General features: G+C 44.2%; 1 protein-coding gene across 2 annotated transcripts in view; it reads left to right on the forward strand.

The window, feature by feature from the left end:
• RAB3GAP1 (RAB3 GTPase activating protein catalytic subunit 1) overlaps window positions 1–20,599 on the forward strand; it is a 434,305-nt gene that overhangs the window by 32,572 nt on the left and 381,134 nt on the right. For both annotated transcript variants that reach the window (XM_069225057.1, XM_069225058.1), the window contains exons 5-7: window positions 9,743–9,821; window positions 17,569–17,685; window positions 18,125–18,290. In XM_069225057.1, the coding sequence (XP_069081158.1) occupies window positions 9,743–9,821; window positions 17,569–17,685; window positions 18,125–18,290 (362 nt within the window). The remainder of the gene's footprint in view (window positions 1–9,742; window positions 9,822–17,568; window positions 17,686–18,124; window positions 18,291–20,599) is intronic.

Genomic DNA, 20,599 nt, shown 5'->3' on the forward strand with positions numbered 1-20,599 from the left:
CTTGCATTAATGTGTTCTGGCTAATTTGCTCACGTAAATTCTTATTTTCATGTTCTAACTGCCTACATCTCTCCTGCATTTTTCTGTAAGCAGATAAAAGTATCCAAACCCTTCTGTCAAGAACAAAAGGAACATCATTTCTTTCAAAACGCACATTTTCTAAATATGCTTTATCACAGCAAGAAAACATGTTTCTCACAGCACCATAAGGCAGTTTAACTTCACATGCATTTTCAAACATGGTCTGCTGTGCTTCTGTAATTTTCTAAACAACAAAAAACAATTACACTTTTAAATAGTGCACTTTGAAACTCCAATTCCGACTCTGAAAACTGACTACTAACGACTAAGCCAAAATGTTCTGCTTTCCCTCTTATCTCATAACCGAGCTTACAGAACCTCTCTGGAATGCACTTCTGAGTTTAAAGAAGACATTTATTGTTATTTATTCCCCACCCCACGAGGTTCCTGAGAGACGAAATTAGTAGATTGGAAGCACACGTTCAAAAGTACTCGCAGCAATGAAAGCAAAATATATCAAAGTACTTCTCAGTTGCAATATACACAGCAAATATAGGTGATTATATTATAGCATAACTTCAAAGCAAAGCATAAAAGTCCAAATTCATCACCGTATGGGTAGGGCCTATATTCAGTTTCATCTTTCTGGGGTCTGCAAGTTGATGACTCCGGTCAACTGCGAGAAAGAGGTTTTCTACCCAAACGGGAGACAGGCAACTGACGTCTAGTTCCTGTCTGAAGTCAAAGCAGATTCGATCTCTCTCTCTCTGTAGCCCAGAGTCATCCTTAAAAGCAAACTCAGTGTGAGAGCCGAAGGACCCTGGAGAGCGGCCAATTCTCCCGAGCTCCCCCACTCTCAGACTGGATTGCGAGGTAAACACAAAATCTACGTGCTCTTATCAGCTAAGGTCTGGTATGAACAACACTGCTTGGTCTACCATGTGGAAAAAAAACAGCTTGGAAAAACACAGCTCATCTGCAATGTGTAACCCCACGTCAAAGCCAATAGGCAGCTAAACTAAATATCAAATGTAATGGCTAAGGCCATGTCAAAGCCAATAGGCAGCTAAACTGAATACAGAATGTAATGGCTAATGCCATGTCAAAGCCAATAGGCAACTAAACTGAATACAGAATGTAATGGCTAATGCCATATCAAAGCCAATAGGCAGCTAAACTGAATACAAAATGTAATGGCTAACGCCATGTCAAAGCCAATAGGCAGCTAAACTGAACAAAACATATAGGGCCTCATTATGACCCTGGCGGTAGAGAACCGCCAGGGCCAACGGGGGCGGGAGCACCGCCGACAGGCCGGCGGTGCTCCCTTGGGCATTCTGACTACGGCGCTTTGGCCGCGGTCAGAACGGGAAAACCGGCAGTCTCCCGCCGGTTTTCCACTGCCCCTAAGAATCCTCCAAGGCGGCGCAGCTCGCTGCGCCGCCGAGGGGATTCTGACAATCCTTACCGCCATCCTGTTCCTGGCGGCTCGCCCGCCAGGAACAGGATGGCGGTAAGGATTGTCGTGGGGCCCCTGGGGGCCCCTGCAGTGCCCATGCCATTGGCATGGGCACTGCAGGGGCCCCCGTAAGAGGGCCCCGCTAGTATTTCACTGTCTGCGTAGCAGACAGTGAAATACGCGACGGGTGCAGTAGCACCCGTCGCACCTTCCCACTCCGCCGGCTCGATTACGAGCCGGCATCCTCGTGGGAAGGGAGTTTTTCCCTGGGCTGGCGGGCGGTCTTTTGGAGACCGCCCGCCAGCCCAGGGAAAAACTCATAATACCCTCCGCGGTCTTCTGACCGCGGAGCGGTATTATGGAGGGCGGCATCCTGGCGGGCGGCCTCCGCCGCCCGCCAGGGTCATAATGAGGCCCATAATGTGCTACTGGTGAACATTGAGCAACTAATATGCGTAGTGGTGAAACACAAAGTCATTAGTCAAACACAATTAATAGCATCATAATGTTGAGGGAGAAGAAAGGAAGTATGTGCAGGAGAGAGGAAAAAGATAATGCTGAAGAGGAAAGAAAGTACTTGAGATATGATTATGGAAGATTTCAGAAAGATGTGGTGAGAAAAGTGTGTGTCTTACAGGTCGAATGCTGACAGAACTGGTGTGAAAGGCAGACATTTTTAGTTCACATCATCACAACAATTTTTTGTTTGTTAGAAATCGGGTCTTTAGTTGGCAGTGGTTTGCACCTTCTCCAAGTAGGGACCCTCACTCCAGTCAAGGTAAGGGAGCCACATAACTAAAATAACCCCTGCTCGTCCGCTTGGTAGCTTGACACGAGGAGCCAGGCTTATCTCGGAGGCAATGTGTAATGTATTTGTTCACACACACAGTAGCACAGTGAAAACACTACAAAAGTACTCCACACCAGTTTAGAATAATAACCAGTATTTATCTGAGTAAAACAAGACCAAAAAGACAAACATCCAACATTCACAAGTAAAGATACACACTTTTCGAGATTAAATGTAGTAAAGCGCTTAGAGACACAGTAGCTCCACCTGGGGCTATCACAACGGCTTGACGGAGTCTCTTTCAATAGTTCGGTGCCACCCACAAAGGAGCATGGGCCGGCTATGGACTTCGTAGACTCCGGTTTACAGTACCTTGGAAAACGATGAGGAAACAAAGATGTTGCACGTAGTCGAGGAGGTCAGGCATTGCTAAAGCTGGTGCGGCATTGATTTCTTACTGCCACGGGAGTTGAGGTGTCAGGTCCTTACTGCTAGGCAGGGGAGTTGAGGCGTCTGTTCCTACTTTGCGGTGTCGCAATCACACCAGGGGGCCACAGGTGCTGCGGCAGAGTCAGAGTCTGGTGCATTGGACATCGGCGATACAGTGCTCTGGACTTGCGCTGTCACTGGACTTCGGAGGTACTGCGGCATCGGGCCTTCAGCATCTGGCGCTGAACTCAGCAGGGACCACGGCTCCAGTGCAGACAGATGCGTGGAGTCTGACAGCGTCTCCGGTTCCGAAGTCGCTCTGGAGTTGATGTGCTTGTTTCTTCCTTGGTACACCTGAACTCACTCGTAAGGGCCCAGGAACTGGATTTGGTACCTCTTGGCAAGTCACGACTCCCAGTAAGAGAGCCCAGTGCTGGTAGGCGAAGTCTTTGATGTCCCTGAGACTTCTTAACAGGACGCAAGCTCAGTCCAAGCCCTTGGAGAACCTTTGGAAGCAGCATGTAGAAAGCAAAGCCCAGTCCTTTCATTCCCAGGACTGAAGCAGCAAGCAGCAGGCCATCACAGCAAAGCAACAGGCAGAGTGGCAGTCCCTCCTAAGGTATCTAGCTTGACACCCATTTCCATATTTGAAGTAGGCTAACTTCAAAGAGAAGTCTTTGTAGTGCACAGGACCCTGCCTTTCCCTGCCCTGGCCACAGACACACTCCAGGGAGTTGGAAACTGCTTTGTGTGAGGGCAGGCACAGCCCTATTCAGGTGGAGTATCAGCTCCTCCCACCACTCTAGCTCAGGAAGAATCTAGCTCAGGAAGACTCTTCAGTCTGGTGATGGGCCATCAGGATTTGCAGGGCACACCTCAGCTCCCTCTGTGTGACTGTCTAGAGTGAACGCACAAACAGCCCAACTGTCATCCTGACCCAGACGTGTATTCAGCTGACAGCCAAACAATAGAATGGTTAAGCAAGAAAATGCCCACTTCTAAAAGTGGCATTTTCAAACTCACAGTTCAAAAACCAACTTCACCAAAAGATGTATTTTTAAATTGTGAGCTCATAGACCCCAAACTCCACATGTCTATCTACTCTCAATGGGAAACTATACTTAAAAGATATTTCAAGGTAATTCCTGTGTTACCCTAAAACAAAGTTAGCTGTATTTCACTGTCAAGACATGTAAAACACACAAGTACATGTCATACCTTTTACATGCACTGCACCCTGTCAATGGGGCTGTGTTGGGCCTACTTTAGGGGTGCCTTACATGCAGTAAAAGGGAATGTTTGGACTTAGCAAGGGGGTGCACTTGTCAGGTCGAAATGGCAGTTTTAAGCTGCACCCACAGTGCACTGAGACTTGTTTGCAAGGCTTCTCATGTGGGTGGTACAATCAGTGCTGCATGCCCACTAGTAGCATATGATTTACAGGCCCGGACACAGCTGGTGCACTATACTAGGGACTTACTAGTAAATCAAATATGCCAATCATGGATAAACCAATCACCAATACAATTTAGACAGGGAGCACTTGCACTTTAGCACTTGTTAGCAGTGGTAAAGTGCCCAGAGTCTTAAATCCAACAAAAACAGGTCAGAAAAAATAGAAAGAAGAAGGCAAAACCCTGCAAAAAGGGCCAGGTCCAACACTTTGCTACTCATTTATTTGATAGATCAAAAAACATTTGCAAAGCCAATAGGTTTGGCTTGTTTTAGGTGTAGATCTATTTTTATTTTATGCCTGATGTACTAACGGAAAATTCCCTAAGGCACTCGAATACTGCTTTGTGTCAGTGATTCTGGGCCACGATTCAGCAATACCTCTTGAAAAGGATGCTTGGTTTCACTTTTTTGGTCATGCCCCTTTAAGAGATCCCTCACCAGTTTGAGTCCACTTGAAGCACTGCTGCATATGTGCAATACTTTAAGGACTTTCTCTGAACTGGGACTCTATGGAATGGAATCCACATGTTGTCTGTAGTCTTCTCAACCATTAACGTTTCTCCACATCTTCTCAACTCCTTCATTCATGCTTGCAGGGCCTGTAACACATGTTCAAATGCCCCTTCTACCTACTGATAGTGGCAATGTACATTTGTGGTACACCACATACTCAATTATTAATATGATATGGCCTTAGGAACCTGGTGTGATTTCAGCCACTCAGGTTTCCAGAGTGATGTTTCAGTCCGAAGAATGGCTCCTGGGGTTGCAATCTGATACTGTGTAATGTCACAGCTGGGTGTCAGGTTTTAGGGTTGTGGCGTCTTCTGCCCATCTCTTATGGTGTTAAAGCCTGCCATCCTTATTTTTCCGTGCTATCATCTATTGTACAACAAATCAATTGAAATGCAATTGTTAGAGAAATAACATTTTTAATTAGGAAAAGTCTTTGTCATATGTTTTGCATGCTGCTTACTGTATCTTTTCATGTGGAATCTTCTAAAGGATCCGATCTGGCTTGGTTCTCCCTATGAATTTCCTAGCTTTGCCCAGCTGGTACAACTCATACTGGATGCATGGCAGTTAAAAGCTGCATTACAGAAGGTGTAACACACAATGCAGGTTTACAAACCTGTTTAGTATAACAAATGCTAAAAAAAGAAACATGTGAACATGTGCCTGTTAGGCTTAAACAGGAATCCCATGTACATGTTGCATGCATGGTCGTTTTTTTGGTGTACATAGCTTTGGTTGCAGTGCACAGAAAGCTTGAAGGGAACATTGCTTGACAGGTCTGTTGGGTTTACATATAACACTTTGTCACTTTGAGGTGCACTTAAAAGGCACAGAACTGGATACCCAGATACTTCTTGTGTGTCCACTGTCTTGTTCCTGAAAAGTCAACCAACATCTGCCTCTAGGTTTTGCATATTGCGGAGAGAGGGGCACTTTAAAGGGTAGTGAAACAAGATGCCAAAATAATTCTTGAGTATTCACTGTGTAATTGCTGGAAAACGGTGTTTAGTGACAGGGGGCTCTCCCTGACAAGGGTTGTGATTATCCCTTGACATGGATAGTCAACCCACTCCCCCATCTCACACACAAAAGTAATCCAGTTTTATACAGGCCGGAAAAAGAAGTGGATTGAAAGTTGACACACTAAATCTGGATTGAGAGGATGGGGGTTTAGTGCTTCCTGACGTAGAGCTTCATTATATGGCAACCCAACAATGGCTTGCAACTAAATGGTTCATGCCTGATGATAGCTGGGAGAAAAGGTTATTGGAGAGATCCTATGATGATGCACCCCTTGCAACATTTCATATGAAAAGAGAAAGTACACGGTCTTACTACCATGCATAATACAACAGGCTGGAATTACGTGTGAAGCGGCAGTGGAAAGGATAGTCAGCTGCCTCCGTTTCTCTGAGAATCTAGATATTTAGTGGTTGCAAATGTAGGTGTTTTACTTCAACATATCAGTGAAAAGTTGAAAGGAACAAGACTGTAAGACTATAGGTGACCTGTATGTACTCCAATGACACATGTATAACTTTTAATGAAGCCCAAGACGCCTTTGTGATGAGGCCTAATCAATTCCTTCAATATGCCTGATTGGTTGAGACCTGGACACGTTTTCCAAATGCCCTGCAGTGAGACAAGAATGAAGGCAGGCCTTGCTGATTCAGAGTATTAAAGACGAAAGAAAGATAGCCTTGAGAGTCAAGCAACAATGGCAAAATAATATAAATTAACCTTTCACAGATTCAGAATAGAAAAAGGCATGCTAACAGGGGAGGAAGATTTAAAACAATGCCAGAGTCAAACTTGTACACTTTAACATCCTGCATGTCACTTATTTAGACATATGTAAACTTAAGAAAATTTGTCAAGGGGTTATTATTTTGTTATAGATGCAGAGATATGGACACCTCATTTCTACATATGACCCATGCTGAGTATTAATTACTGGGAAACAATTGTGACAAGGCTTGGGGTGGGAACAGCCCTGCAGTTGGACTGTTCCCTAAGCATTGCTTATTAAGTATAACTCCCAAGCCTGAAAAACACCCTATGATGTATATAATTGGAAAGTAGGGTTATAACTTGCATAACGAATGATTGCTATACATTAGAGACAACCTAGGGGTACCAGCTGTAGGAAAGTGCCCCTTTTGGCTTGGTTACCCCCCACTTTTTGCCTGATATTTATGCTGACTTGACTGAGAGTGTGCTGGGATCCTGCTAACCCAGGCCCCAGCACCAGTGTTCATTCCCTAAACTGTACCATTATTCCCACAATTGGCACACCCCTTGCACACAGGTAAGTCCCTTGTAAAAGGTACCAGTGGTACCAAGGGCTCTGTGACTAGGGAGAGTCCCTAAGGGCCGCAGCATATATTGTGCCACCCGAAGGGACCCCTTACCAAGCAAATGCACACTGCCATTGTAGATTGTGTCTGCTGGTGGGGAGAAAAAGGTAAAGTCGACATGGCATCCATCTCAGGGTGCCATGCCCACCAACCACTGCCTGTGCCATAGGTAAGTCACCCCTCTAGCAGACCTTACAGTCCTAAGGCAGGGTGCACTATACGACAGGTGAGGGCATACTTGCGTGAGCAATATGCCCCTACAGTGACTAAGGACATTCTTAGACATTGTAAGTGCATTGTGGCCATATTAATCACATGGGCTGGGAGTTTGTCATTACGAACTCCACAGCTCCATGGTGGCTTCACTGAAGGTTTCAAACTTCTCAGCACAATAAACCCACTCTGATGCTTCACACCTCCCCCCCTGCAGGAACTGCAACACTTGGCGGTGAGCCTCAAAGGCCTCCTGTTACAGTGCTCCAGGGCAGTCCAGCTAGTGGATATGTCTGCCCCCCGTACGAAGCCCCACTTTTGGCAGCAAGCCTGGCAGGAAAATTAGGTAAAACAGGGAGGAGTGACTACTCCAGCTAGGGACCACCCCTAAGGGGTCCAGAGCTGAAGTGACCCCCTCCCTGCAGATCCTCCATCTTGGTTTGGAATAGGGTTAGGAATGTGCCTCTCTCCCCAAAGGGAGTGGCGGCAGAAAGGGTGTAGCCACCTTCAGGGACAGAAGCCATTAGCTACTGCCCTGTGAGTAGAGGACCAAGAACTCCAGAGGACAGCTGCCCTGTCCACAAGAAACTCCAAAAAGGACTCCAGAACCGCCCCGGATCCGCGAGTCCTTCCCACTCTGCACCTGACGCCCACCGCCCTTGTCCAGGTGGCCCACCGGTCCAGAGCAGGCCCCCCAGGCGATTCTGACCTTGTGTCCACCGGTTGGTGCCCCTATTAAAAAGCAGTGGGTCCCTAGCTTTGTGTTTGCACCCTGCACCTGGCCACCCCTCTGCTACTGAGGGTGCATGATTGGTGCCTACCTGTGTCTCCCCCCAACCCCCTGTGTACTCCCCTCCTCCCCCCCCCCCCCCAGTGCTTATCTAAGCCCCCCAGGTCTGCTCTCTGAAGACACAGGTACTTACCTGCAAGCACCCCCTGTCCTCATAGGATTCCACTGCAAACCTGATGCCAGCTTTGACCTCTGCACTTAGCCAGCCTGTGTTGCTGGTGGTGCACTTTTGGGGTCAACCTAAACTTTGACCTATGGAGATCCTAACCTCTGAAGACTGAAGTTGTAAGTCGTGTACTTACCTGTTATCTATACTAATACTTCACCCCCCCCCGTTCCCCCTAGCCCTATGGAATCGAATGGAAAATTGCACAGTCAACTTTTGAAATAGAAAATTGCTACTTGTAAACTGCTTTATGTGCTAAAACCAAACAAAATACATTTCATACGTATGCTTGATACCTCTTTACAACTGTTCTTACCTGCAACAACGTTCTTCTGGTTCTAGTTATAAAGTAACAAACTACATTTTTGCTATATAAAAAACAGTTTGGCCTGGAGTTAGTCATCGAGTGTGTGCCTCATTTCTTGACTGTGTACAACAAGTGCTTTGCACTACTCTCTGATGAGCCTAACTGCTCAACCACACTATCTCGAAAAAGAGCATTAGTATTACCTCCTTTAGTGTCTGTGAAGCCTCTCGGGAAGCCCTGGACTCTGTGCACACTTTATCTCATTTGGATATAGTATATACAGAACCAGCTTCCTATACCAGCAGTGGAAAAATCGGAATAAATATGATTGTGTTGGCCACAGCGGAGGAGCAACAAATGAAAAACATCAAGAAAGACGACAAAGTACCAGAGGATATAGCTAGCTGGACTGCTATGGTTAATGAGTTAGCCAAATATCCTGATAATAAAACATCATCGGACTATTGATCCAGAGAAGCTGCTGGTTTAGCTGATATTCTGGGATATACACAATATAGAGAATTTCTAACTATAAAAATCCAATGTTGTATTGCGCTTGGCTTGGGTTTCGGGTGAACAAATGGCTAGCTTTTGTGACGCAATCCACACTGCACCAGAATCTTCCAGTGCCACTCTGTAATCCAAAACGTTATTTTTCAGGTTTACATTCTCGGTTTTTAGCATGATGTAGTTAATCATTATAATTTAAATTTAATCTGTACAGTCAGAGATGTTAAATATGGGTCACCTAGATTTAATTGGGCCAGTCCTTTATGCTAAGAAAAGATGCCTTTAGTAATATGTTTTCAATATTATTTTGTAAAAAAAATATTTTTAAGTTCTTTGAAATTGAGTTTGAAGGAGACAGAGAATAGGTTTATTTCAAACATTGCATTATTGTACTATTTCTGTCCTGAAGAACTGAAAGATGTCTGGTCTGTGAAACACACTGTGGCTGAGTTTCAAAAGGCATTAAGGCTATTAGTATACAGAGAAAAGGTGTGGGAAAGGTGGGGAAGCAAAGGTGGCAGATGATAACTTTGTAAAGAACTACCAAGTCTTCATCCTGCACACCACCCCCACACCAGAATAACCTTTTGCTGCACTGAGCTGAATGTCCACATAATGTTCCATTGTTTAAAATTTGTGATTGATCTTCAAATTATTTGAAACTTTTTCAGTTTTTTACCAGATTATGTGCTGAATTTGACTTTGAATGTGTGTCACATATTTTCACAGATACTCTTCCATTGGCATTGCAAGATTTGTTGTCCACAAACAATGATTTTCCTCCGAGAGCTCATTGTCTAGTACGTTGGTAAGTATTTTCTTATTTTTATTAAAATATGTCCCTGTATTATTAGATATTTGCAAAATGAAAAGAAAACAAGTAATCAATATTTAAAATAGCTCTAGCAAATATGTCTTGGAATTCATAAAAGATTATTAAAAAATATGAAATTTAACTCATATGGTTAGGCTGATAGAAAAGAAATTAGTTGAACATTTTAAAGAAAAAAACAGATTATTTAATAGGGAGTCGGGGAGGAGAGAGTTCTAGGCAGGCATGCACTCTGGTAGGGAGAAATGTTGATTATGAGTCTGTTGAAAGACTTGCCGAGCACTGTTGGCCACAGTGAGGGATCAGTGTCTTCTGTGAAGCTTAATTGCTATACATGAACAAGAAGTGGGATAATTAAAATACCAAATTACCTAATTTTCAGTAGACGTTCTCTGCTCCGTATTTTCAGATCTTCAAGGGATGCTGGCACGTGAATTTTGCCTTTGGAACCTTTAAGCTGAATAGGTTGGAAAATGAGTCCAAGGCTGCCAGAATGCATATTCTTGGTCTCCTGACCATCTGAGCTACTATGGACTTCTAATAAGAGGCATAATTCCTGACTGAGATGATTTGTAAGGCACTGTCTAATCTTCTTTCACAGTGGTGAAGCCTACTTCCCTTCCCACTTCAGGCCTTATTGGTGAGAGTGCGAACCCTGGTGCAGTTCTCCAGAATTTATCTAAACAAAAAGCAGTTTTCAGGAGAACAGAGCTGTTGATAGTAACCTCCACAATATATATGTTGCATAGGTGAGCCAGACACTCTGAGGTATGGACAAGACTTGTAAGTTGTGAAGAAAGTGTTGTTGTTCTCTGGAGTTGATGCCACCCCTGTGGTTCTCCATGAAGCTTTGGGTCGGAGTTACACGCAGGACTTTGTTGATTTTGTGATTGTCAATCCTGAGGCTACCCATTATTTTCTATCAACATAAAACAGTTCTGAACTGCAGCGTAGGTTATGAATGTTTTTATGTTTTGGGTGTCCCAGACATTATCCTTGGCATTCATCCATCTACAAGGCACTACACAGCCAAGGACCAGCATACCTCAACCACCGCCTCTCCTTCTACGTACCAAACAGACATACCCGTTCTTCCCAACTCACCCTTGCAGCCCTTCCCAAGATCCAGAAAAGCACAGGAGGAGGAAGATCCTTCTCCTACCTCGCAGCCCAGACATGGAACACTCTACCTCTCAAGCTCCGGCAGACTGCATCACTGAAGAGGTTTGGGAAGGATCGCAAGAGCTGGCTCTTCGATTGAGCAGCATGCCCACTAACAGCTCCTTGAGACCCTACGGGTGATTAGCTGCGCTTTAAAAATCACTGATTGATTGATTGATTGATTGATTCATGGTTATTGCTGGAAACGTTTCCCTATTTTTAGTCTATTAGTGGATACTTACTAAGGCAGTTTTTATGTTTTGTACAGAGTTGCTTGTAGTGTCATACAGTTAAGTAGCATAGAGTGTCTTGTACTGGAGTGCCATAGAGTGGAGTCGCATAAAGTGGATTAGAGTAGAGTAGACTGGTGTAGAGTGCATTGGTGTGCAGTGTAGCAGAGTGCAGTGGCTTAGAGGGTAGTGGCATAAAATTCAGCTGTATACAATACATTGTCATAGATTAGAGTGTTGCATAGCAGAGTGTAGCAGCGTCGATTGGAGTGTTGCATATCAGATTGAATCAGCAGCGTAGATTGGAGTGTTGCTAGTAGAGTGCAGTGTCATAGAGTGCAGTGATGCAGAGTAGAGTGGCACAGAGTAGAGTGGCCTAGAGTGATGCACAATAGAGTGCATAAAGCAGTGCATTGTAGAATATAGTGCTGTTGAGTGCAGTGGTGTAGAGTGGAGTGCTGCAGAGTGCAGTGGTGTAGAGTGAGTACATTGGCATAGAATGCAGTAGTGCAGAGTAGATTGGTGTAGAGTTCAGTGGGGTAGAGTGCAGTGTTGCAGAGTAGAGTTCAGTAGAGTTTTGTGGTGTTGATTAGAGGTTGGTGGAGTTGAGGACAGTGGCGTAGAGTTCAGTGAACTGGTGTAGAGTGCTTGGGTGTAGTGTTGTAGAGTGCAGTGGCATAGAATAGAGTGATGTTGAGTAGAGTGCGGTGGCACTGAGTGCAGTGGCGTAGAGTGCAGTTTAATAAAGAGGCCTGGTGTAGAGTGCATTGGTATAGAATGCAGCACCATGGAATTCATTGGCATACAATGCAGCGTACATTAGAGTGGTGCATAATAGCGTAAAGTGGTGCAGAGTAGTGTGGCATAGAAGTGGTGCAGAGTGAAGTGATTTAGAATGCAGTGGTGAAGAATGCAGTGATGTTGAGTGCATTCACATAGAGTGCAGAGTAGAGTGCAGAGTAGAGTGCATTAGCATAGAGTGGCGTAGAGTATAGTGGTTCAGAGTAGAGTGCAGTGGTGTAGAGTAGATTGTTTCAGAGTAGAGTGAAGTGGCGTAAAGTGGAGTGTTGCAGGATAGAGTGCAGTCCTGTAGAGTAATAGCATAGGTTAAAGTGGTATAGAGTGCAGTGGTGCAGAGTAGATTTGAGTGGTGTACAGTGGATAGGTATAGAGTGTCTGGGAGTAGAGAGTGTTACAGAATAAAGTGCATTGGCGTAGAGTGTATCCACAAAAAATGCAGTGGCGTGGAATGCAGTGTTGCAGAGTTCCAAAAAGGGGAGTGGCATAGAGTAGATTGGAGTGACCTAGACAGAAGTTGTGTAGAGTGCAGTGGTGTAGAGAAGGGTGACGTAGAGTGCATCTGCATAGAGTAGAGAAGAGGTGTAGGGTTGAGTGGTGCAAAGTGGAGTAGAGTGCATTGGCGTGGAGTGGTGTAAAGTGTACTGGTGCAGAGTAGAGTGGCGTAGAGTGGTGCATCCATGGTGTGGTAGCACACTGTCATACAGACAACACATTTTCATTTGAACTGACCATTACATTTGCACAGACATACAGATTTACTAATAAAACTTTTAGGAAACTGGACTTCTCTTTGGAGATGCCCCCCCCCACTTTTTGCCCCCAAAAACTACTGGATGCTGGTTTTTGACTCTGATAGTGAACTGAAGCCTGATAACCAGTCACCAGTGCTCTTTCCCCTGAAAACAAAAGTACTCAATTGTGAGCAATTATCACACACTTTAGCACCCCTGTAAGTTCCTTGTAAATCATACCCCTGGTATATAGGGCATGGGTACTAAAGAGGGTTCATAAGGGCTGCAGCACATATTATGCTATCCTAAGGGACCCCCATACAAATTACATGCAGACTGCCACTGCAGAATGCGTGAAATGGTGCAAACCATTGAGAAAACATAACATTACAGACACTCTGTGTACAGTTACGGCACAACTGATTATAATATATGCAAGTCACCCCTACAGCAGGCCTTTAAAGCCCTAAGGAAGAGTGCATTATATTTTATGAAAGGACATATATGCATGAACAAATATGCCCCTGTGGTGTCTAGTTCCAGTACTAGATAACGCAAGTGATCGGGCAGTGATCTTAAGGATTTGTGCTAGGCACTGGTCATCATGATTACCCCGGAATATAATGGTGTTTGGTATCAAACACCTCATCTAAATAAATCCATACTGATGCCAGCATTGGATTTATTATGACATGCACCTAGAGGGCACCTTAGAAGTGCCCCCTGAAATTCTACTAGTCCTTTAGTGTGTTGGCTGACTGGTATCGACCAAGCCTGCCACCACAGACGAGTTTCTGACCCCCTGGAGGCGGAAGCCCCAGCTCTCTGAGGTTAGAAGCCATGCCTGCCCTGGATAAAGGTGTTCACACCACCTCCATCAGGATGGTTAGTGAATCTGCATACCAAGGCCAGGGACTTCAAAGTCCCTGCCACCTTTGATATGCGACCCTGGCTTCCCCCAGACCTGGGAAATGTCTACCCCTTCCCTGAGGCCCATTTGGCACCAGGACAGGTGGGAATTTAGCTATGTAAGTAGGTGTATTGCACCACCAGGATAGTCATAACCTCAATTTGATCCATGAAGTAGGGGTCCCACCACCTTGGTTTTGGTGGAATTAGGAACTCTGGGATGGGGTTATGCCCACTCCCCACAGAATGTGGTCATATAAGGGGTGGAGTCACCGCAGGGGTACGTAGCCCATTGGCTACTACCCTACACTCCCCTAAAAATTCCTAAATTGAGTATTTAGGCCCCCCCCTGACACTAGGAATCTACATGTGTTTGACTACAAGAAGAAGAGCTGACCCGCGCAAGAACTGAGGACTAGCTGTGGACTTTGGCACCAAACCCTGCCTACCTGCTCCTGTCCTGACAGTTGCAAAGACCCGACTTGTCCTGCAGCTGTGCACCCTCTGAAAGCCGCAGAGACTTGCCAGCACTTCACCAACCAGTCAGCTTTTCCCTTGGATTGAAGGAGTCACTTCCCTTACCAGCAGGTTCCAGCCACAACTGCCCAGTTCCTCGTGTTGCTGACCATCGGGTCCACCGAGGGAGCATCTCACCAGGAAGGGGATCTAGAGTGGCCAGGAGTGCAGCTTCGTCAACCCATCGAGGCTCCTGCCTGGAGCCTCCCTGCACCAATACCTATGGTACCGCCTCCAGTTGCAAGCACCAATATTTGTTTGTATTCAGCCGAAACACCATTACAGCAAAAATGTACCTGCATATTGAGGGACTTCAACAGAGGCCAGCTCCATGCCAGAAGGGGTCTTGTTGTGCTTCTTTCCCTGCATCTGCAGAAACCGCTGGGAACTGTGAGAGCTTCTATCTCTAAATGGCCCGCCAGCCAGCCATTCTGCACTTGAGCCCCACAGCCCAACTAAACATCTTCTGCCAGGGGTACTGGGGTAGTCTTTTGGTGCCCCAGAGTGCCTCACTGTTCTGCCTCTCTGGGAGGAGAGGGGAGAGTCCGAGACAAACAGCTCCTCCTGGGCTTAGCGCAGAGTGGGTTGTGCAGAGGACTCCTGTTCACCCTATAACAGAGGGCTTGGATAAAGTGAACCTGCATTTTGGCCTGCCACCATTGTACCCGACAGGGTAAGGGTGGGTGAGGAGGGGTGGAGACTCGCAGCCATATTTTCATCAGACTAGATCCCAAATCCTCAGCAAGTCCCCTTTCCACATAACTGCATTTTGATCTCACCAACCACAAAATTCTCAGATGTGCAGGTCATTGTCAAGAAATATGTCTCAAAGAGAACCATCCCAATAATGTGAATATTACACTCCTAAAAACACAGCATGCACACTCAGGGACCACCGACTTCCCTCCCCTTGAATTCTTGGCCTCTGCAGCTTTTTAAAAAACAATTGTTGGCAGTGCTGCACAGCAGCGACTGTGCTGCTGTGCAAATAGGCTGAAAGTAAAAAAAATAATAGTGATGTGGCAGAGTCAATGCTGGCCACATCTTAGAGCTATTTTCTTTATTTAATCCATGTAGCCCGTGCTGCTGTGCAACTTGTCTAATACTTGTTTTCTTTTTGCTACTACCGGAGGGACAGTACATTGAGGGTGTCTGCTTTGCCCACATGAAAAGCTGTAGAATTCTGACAAATTGGTAGCCATGAGGGCTGCCGAAGAAGTGGTAAATCCAGTGCTTAATTTGTAAAAGAATAAGTGCCTGGGCCCAAAGTTTTCGCAGAAGCCCATGGATGGCACTATCAAAGATCGGGGTGTTAAATACAAAGGCTGTGTATTGTTGATTAAATCTCGTACCTCCTTTATCCACCACCAGATACTCCATGCCTCTGCATTTCATTGTTGCAGATTCTTTTTCATTTCTGCTTTCACTGTCAGTTTTTGTTTCTTCCTCCTTTCCCTAGTGCCAGGGAGTGTCCTTGAGTGTCGTAGAGTAGAGTGATGTGGAGTAGTGTGGCATTAAGTGTCGTAGATTGGAGCTTCTTTCAGTGGAGAGCCACGGTGTGAGGTAGAAGGAATTGCCTAGGGTAGTAGCATGGAGTGGCATTATGTCTTAGAATGGGCTGTCATAGATTGAGTGGAGTGGCATAGAGGGCATTGCGTAGAGTGGAGTAGAGTGTCAGAAAGGAGTGGCGTAGAGTGTGGTAGATTGGCTGGTCATAGAGCATCATGAAGAGGTGCAGAGTGGAGTAAAGTGCTGTGCAGTGGATAAAGTGGCATGGAGTACAGTGGTTTAGAAGGGAGTAGAGTGTCGGAGTGAAGGGGTAGTAAAGAGAAGTAAAGTGTTGTGGAATGGCGTAGAGTGGAATGGAGTGTCACAGAATGGAGTAAAGTGGTGTGAAGTGTTGTAGAGTGGAGTGGCACTGAGTGTCATAGACTGTCTCAGAGTGGAGTAGCTTGGAATAGTATACAGTGGAGTGGTGTAAAGTGGAGTATGCACAGTATGGTAGTGCAGTGCCATTACAAACAAGACATTTTCAATTGAAATGACCATTACATTTGCACATACAGTTTTACTGATAAAACTATACAATGCATAAATGATAGTGTGTGGAAATGGCATCACCTAGTGGAATGATTTGTTTTGATTGTACGAAAATATTTGTTTCCACCACACTTTAGAATTACAAAAATGTGCTTCATTGGTGCTTTTCTAATTGTGATATATTCTGAAACATTTGCACAGCTCATTTACATCATTTACATTTTGTTGAGTGTTAGAAAAACACCTTTCCTTTCCAGCTTCTAGTATCCAGCTAGATTGTCACTTATATGGTTTCACTTTAAAGGTCTCTTGGACGACAAAGCATGTCTTTGAATGCACAGCAACGTGACAAGATTAGACCACAATTTGAAAGGCATGTTTGCAGAAAGTGAGCCGGGAACTCATGGAAAAATACAAGCAGCAATAAGAGGGACATAGACATGCTGGACAGCCTAAAATAAATAAAGCTAGCAAATAGAAAGCAAGCAAATGTGAGCTACAAACCACAAAGCCAATGGTAAGCACTGGGCGGAATGCATTCCCAGGGAAGTTTTCAAAATTTCCCCAAGAAGTATTAGCAAACCAGACTGCTGCGCTGTCTCATATACATCAACCTACAAATGAGTGCTAATGGGTCCCACCTGCAACAACCTGCTCAAATTACGCACTGCATAAGTCAGTAGGGCAAGTGTGGCTAAAACACTGGGATATATTCTGAAAATGGAAGGGGGGAGCGCTGGTGATGTGCATCGGGACCAAGACAACAACAAACTTAGGCAAGCTATACCCCCTAGCTCAGATCAGAATCCACGTACAAAAGGACTGCAGAAGGTAGTTTAAGACTGGCTTCATAAAGAAGCAAAGTACATATGTCTCAAAGTGGAAGGAAGAGAAAGAAGACAAAAAAACAAAAGTTCCAATTTAGGGTAAAAATTGGATGCAGACTGCATGAAGATGTAAAGCATTCGGTATCAGATTATCTTTTCCTTCTTGTTGTGGTTTTAATTAACCAGAATTTAAAAAGCATGGTTAGATGACTAAAAGCTTAATTAACTTCACAGTAAATTTAAATACAGCACTGAACTGACCAAATTAAAACCTTATACCAAAATCTCTCATCCCCTAAAAGCATAAGGATGTATATGTTAACATGATTAAAGACTGACAAGGTTTTGAAGGCAGTGTTAAAATTCGAAGAAATTATGTTGAGGTGCATGTAGCAGGATCCTTGAAATGCTATCACACATTTATAATAAAAAATGCAACTATGGTATTAGAAATGCTCATCAAATGTGGCTTTTTTTTTCCTCATTAACAATTATTCTTTTGAATTAGGTTTGGGCTGCGTGAATTTTTGGTCATTGCTCCTGCAGCCAATGATGCGGTTATAAGCGAATCCAAGTGCAACCTTCTGCTAAGTTCAGTCTCTATTGCTTTGGGAAACACTGGCTGGTAGGTTATATTTTTAATGCATAGTTGATTTTCATATCAATTGACCTGGCCTATTTAGTTGTGCTAAATTATCAAAGTGCATCAGAGTAGTGTTTAATTAAAATAACATGCCATAATGTAGCATAGTAAAGATTTGTGTATAGGATGCAGTTAGTGCACTCTAGGTACTGGAAACCGCTCTTGGAAAGTGAGAAAACCCACCACAAAATGTAAACAAAAAAAAGGTGTTGGTACGTGCTGTGACTAGACTGGCCACTGTGGGATGCAAAGGCAACATTAAGCTGTGTTGTTTTGCTAAACAGTACTTTTTTAGAATACGCATTTGTTATTTCATTCTTTTCCCTCCAATGTCTTGTAGTGTTTCTAGCCAGTTGTTGTCTACTTGCACCACGATTCTGTACTAATTACTAATAAAAACATGTTGCAAAATGTTTTTTAGCCAGGTGCCGTTATTTGTGCAAATACATCAAAAATGGCGACGATTGTATGTTGGAGAATGCCAAGGTCCTGGGGTTCGGACTGATTTCGAAATGGTGCATCTTCGCAAAGTGCTCAACCAATATACTCATTTATCTGGACTGCTAGATATCTTCAAATCAAAGATTGTAAGTGTTAATTCCAGTACCATGCATTTAAATAAACATTTGTATTGTCAGGGAGTAGCCTAATGACAATGTATGTTAATTCCAATACCATCCATTAAAATAAGCATTTGGTTTTGTCAGTGAGTAGCTGCATTGGAGTGTTTGTAAATCCACTTTGTGCCAGAGTTACAGTCCAATTTTATTTTCCTTTTTTTTGGACTGTATTTTAATTTTATTGGAGAATCTCCAGCAAACACAAATGTTGAACCCATGATGGTGTTTGAAAATATACATAACTTATTGGCTTGTACAAATAAATAGTGCAATATACTCTGTTAATGATCACATTTAGGTGCACCCTTGGAGGCTTCCGAGATCCCACGAGAGGGGCTCACCAAACAGTCACTCACAACCCATGTCAAGCCACCGCTGTAACCTTGTAAATCCAGTTCCGATTTGGTGATTGTACCCATCTTTATTCAAAGTGCTGGTGATGTAGGTGGGTTGGATGGTTTTGGGGGACACTGCAGGGAAGGGTGGAAGGTTCTAAACCATAGAATTCTTTCCATCTTCTCCATATTATATCCAATTTGTTAGGACATTCTCTACCATTATAGACTACCTATTCAGCCGCATGCACGCATCCATTCCTGCAAGCCATTTTTTCCTTTGTTGGCAGTGTTGGTGACCCCCATAGATGTTCAGTGACTCTTTTAGCTATCACCAGCCATATTGAGCAAAATAACAGATTTTTTCGGGGGGAAGCTATATCCCTGTGTACCTCAAGTAGCACAAAATGGGGATTGCAAACAATATCTCCTTCTATTTTGTCCTTTAATTCATGCAGAATCATAGGCCAATAGCCTGTAATCCCCAGACAGGCCCACAGTGTATAGAAAAATGAGCCACCATTCTTCTGGTATCACAGGCAACCCTGTCCATGTAAGTTCAATGCAGAACCTTGAACTGAATTGAATTACACAAAACCTTGGCCTCTTCGGTATGCATGAGAGCCAATAAATGTCCTCCAGATCGCTAACATCCCTCTCTCACCTCTTATGAAGAGACTTAAGATTATATAGGGTGTTTATTATTATTATTTTATATGTGGAGGATATAGCCCCCTTACCCAGCAGGCCCTTTAATATATGTCATTCGATTCGAGCATAGCCGGCTATTTCTCCCCAATGGCCTCTGCACGTATGGAATGTTTGTGTTGGGTATGGTTATTGCATGGAGTGGGGGAAATATCCTGTTTTTCCTGGAGTCGCTCAAAGGATTTAACTGTCCTGTCCTCTATCATGTCTCTAAGACTGCAAATTCTGATCAAATCCCATCAAGTGTATCTCTTCAGTTTACACACTTCTGTAAGTTCGGTTTGTTCCCATAATGGTGTCTCCATTGTGAGTTTGTCCTTCATCAGATATGGGATGTTGCTTTATCCCATGCTGTGATAACTGTCTGTGCAGGACAAGGTGGTTTACCCTTCTATTCCCACCATACAAATATTGTACCCCAGTGGGCACTGTGTTGTGTACCTGCAAAAGTCTTAATACCGAACTGTCTGTCGGGGCATGGTTTCAGTCATTTATTACCAGCAGTTGGGAAGCCCATCAGTATACCCTTAAGTGCGGAAGAGCAACACCTGCACAGGATTCTGAGAACTACCCGCTGGGCTGCCACATCCTATAGCAACAGTTTGATTTCTCTCTCCATACTTATAAAGATAGCATCAGTTATTAGAAAGGGTGTGATTTGCATCACGTATAGGAGCTTTGGAAGTGTGATAATTTCAAAGATAGTTGCTATTCTGAGGTATGTCAATGGGAGTTTCACAACGGGAGTTTGTGCCATCTAGACAGGTCTCCTTGAATTTCCATCATAAGCCTTTGTAGTTCTTTTCCTTGAACTTATCTGGGTAGTTAGTTACGTGGATGCCCAGTTATTTGAAACTATCACTCTACTATAAGGAGATCGGGAATTACTTCAAGAACCCAGTCACCAATCAGAAAGAGTACTGATTTACCCGAGTTGACTTTATAACCAGAGTATCCTCTCAGATACTCAAATAGTGCTAGGACAGGCCTCAGCATTTTGCCAGGCTCAACTATGTAAATATGGACATTTTCCGTGTGTAGGCATATCTTTTCTGTTGGTCCAGGTCTCAATCAAAGCCTTCGAGCCTTCTGTTCGATCAAACCCAACATGGCCTGTTTTGTATACACATGATGAACTGGGCGTAAAGTGGATACCCCTGCCTGTTTCCCGTCTCCAATTGAAATGTTTCAAATTTCACCACAGCTGGTGTATCCCTATGAAGAAGGACCACC

This window comes from Pleurodeles waltl, chromosome 3_1, assembly GCF_031143425.1.
Source record: "Pleurodeles waltl isolate 20211129_DDA chromosome 3_1, aPleWal1.hap1.20221129, whole genome shotgun sequence".
NCBI classification, from domain to species: domain Eukaryota; kingdom Metazoa; phylum Chordata; class Amphibia; order Caudata; family Salamandridae; genus Pleurodeles; species Pleurodeles waltl.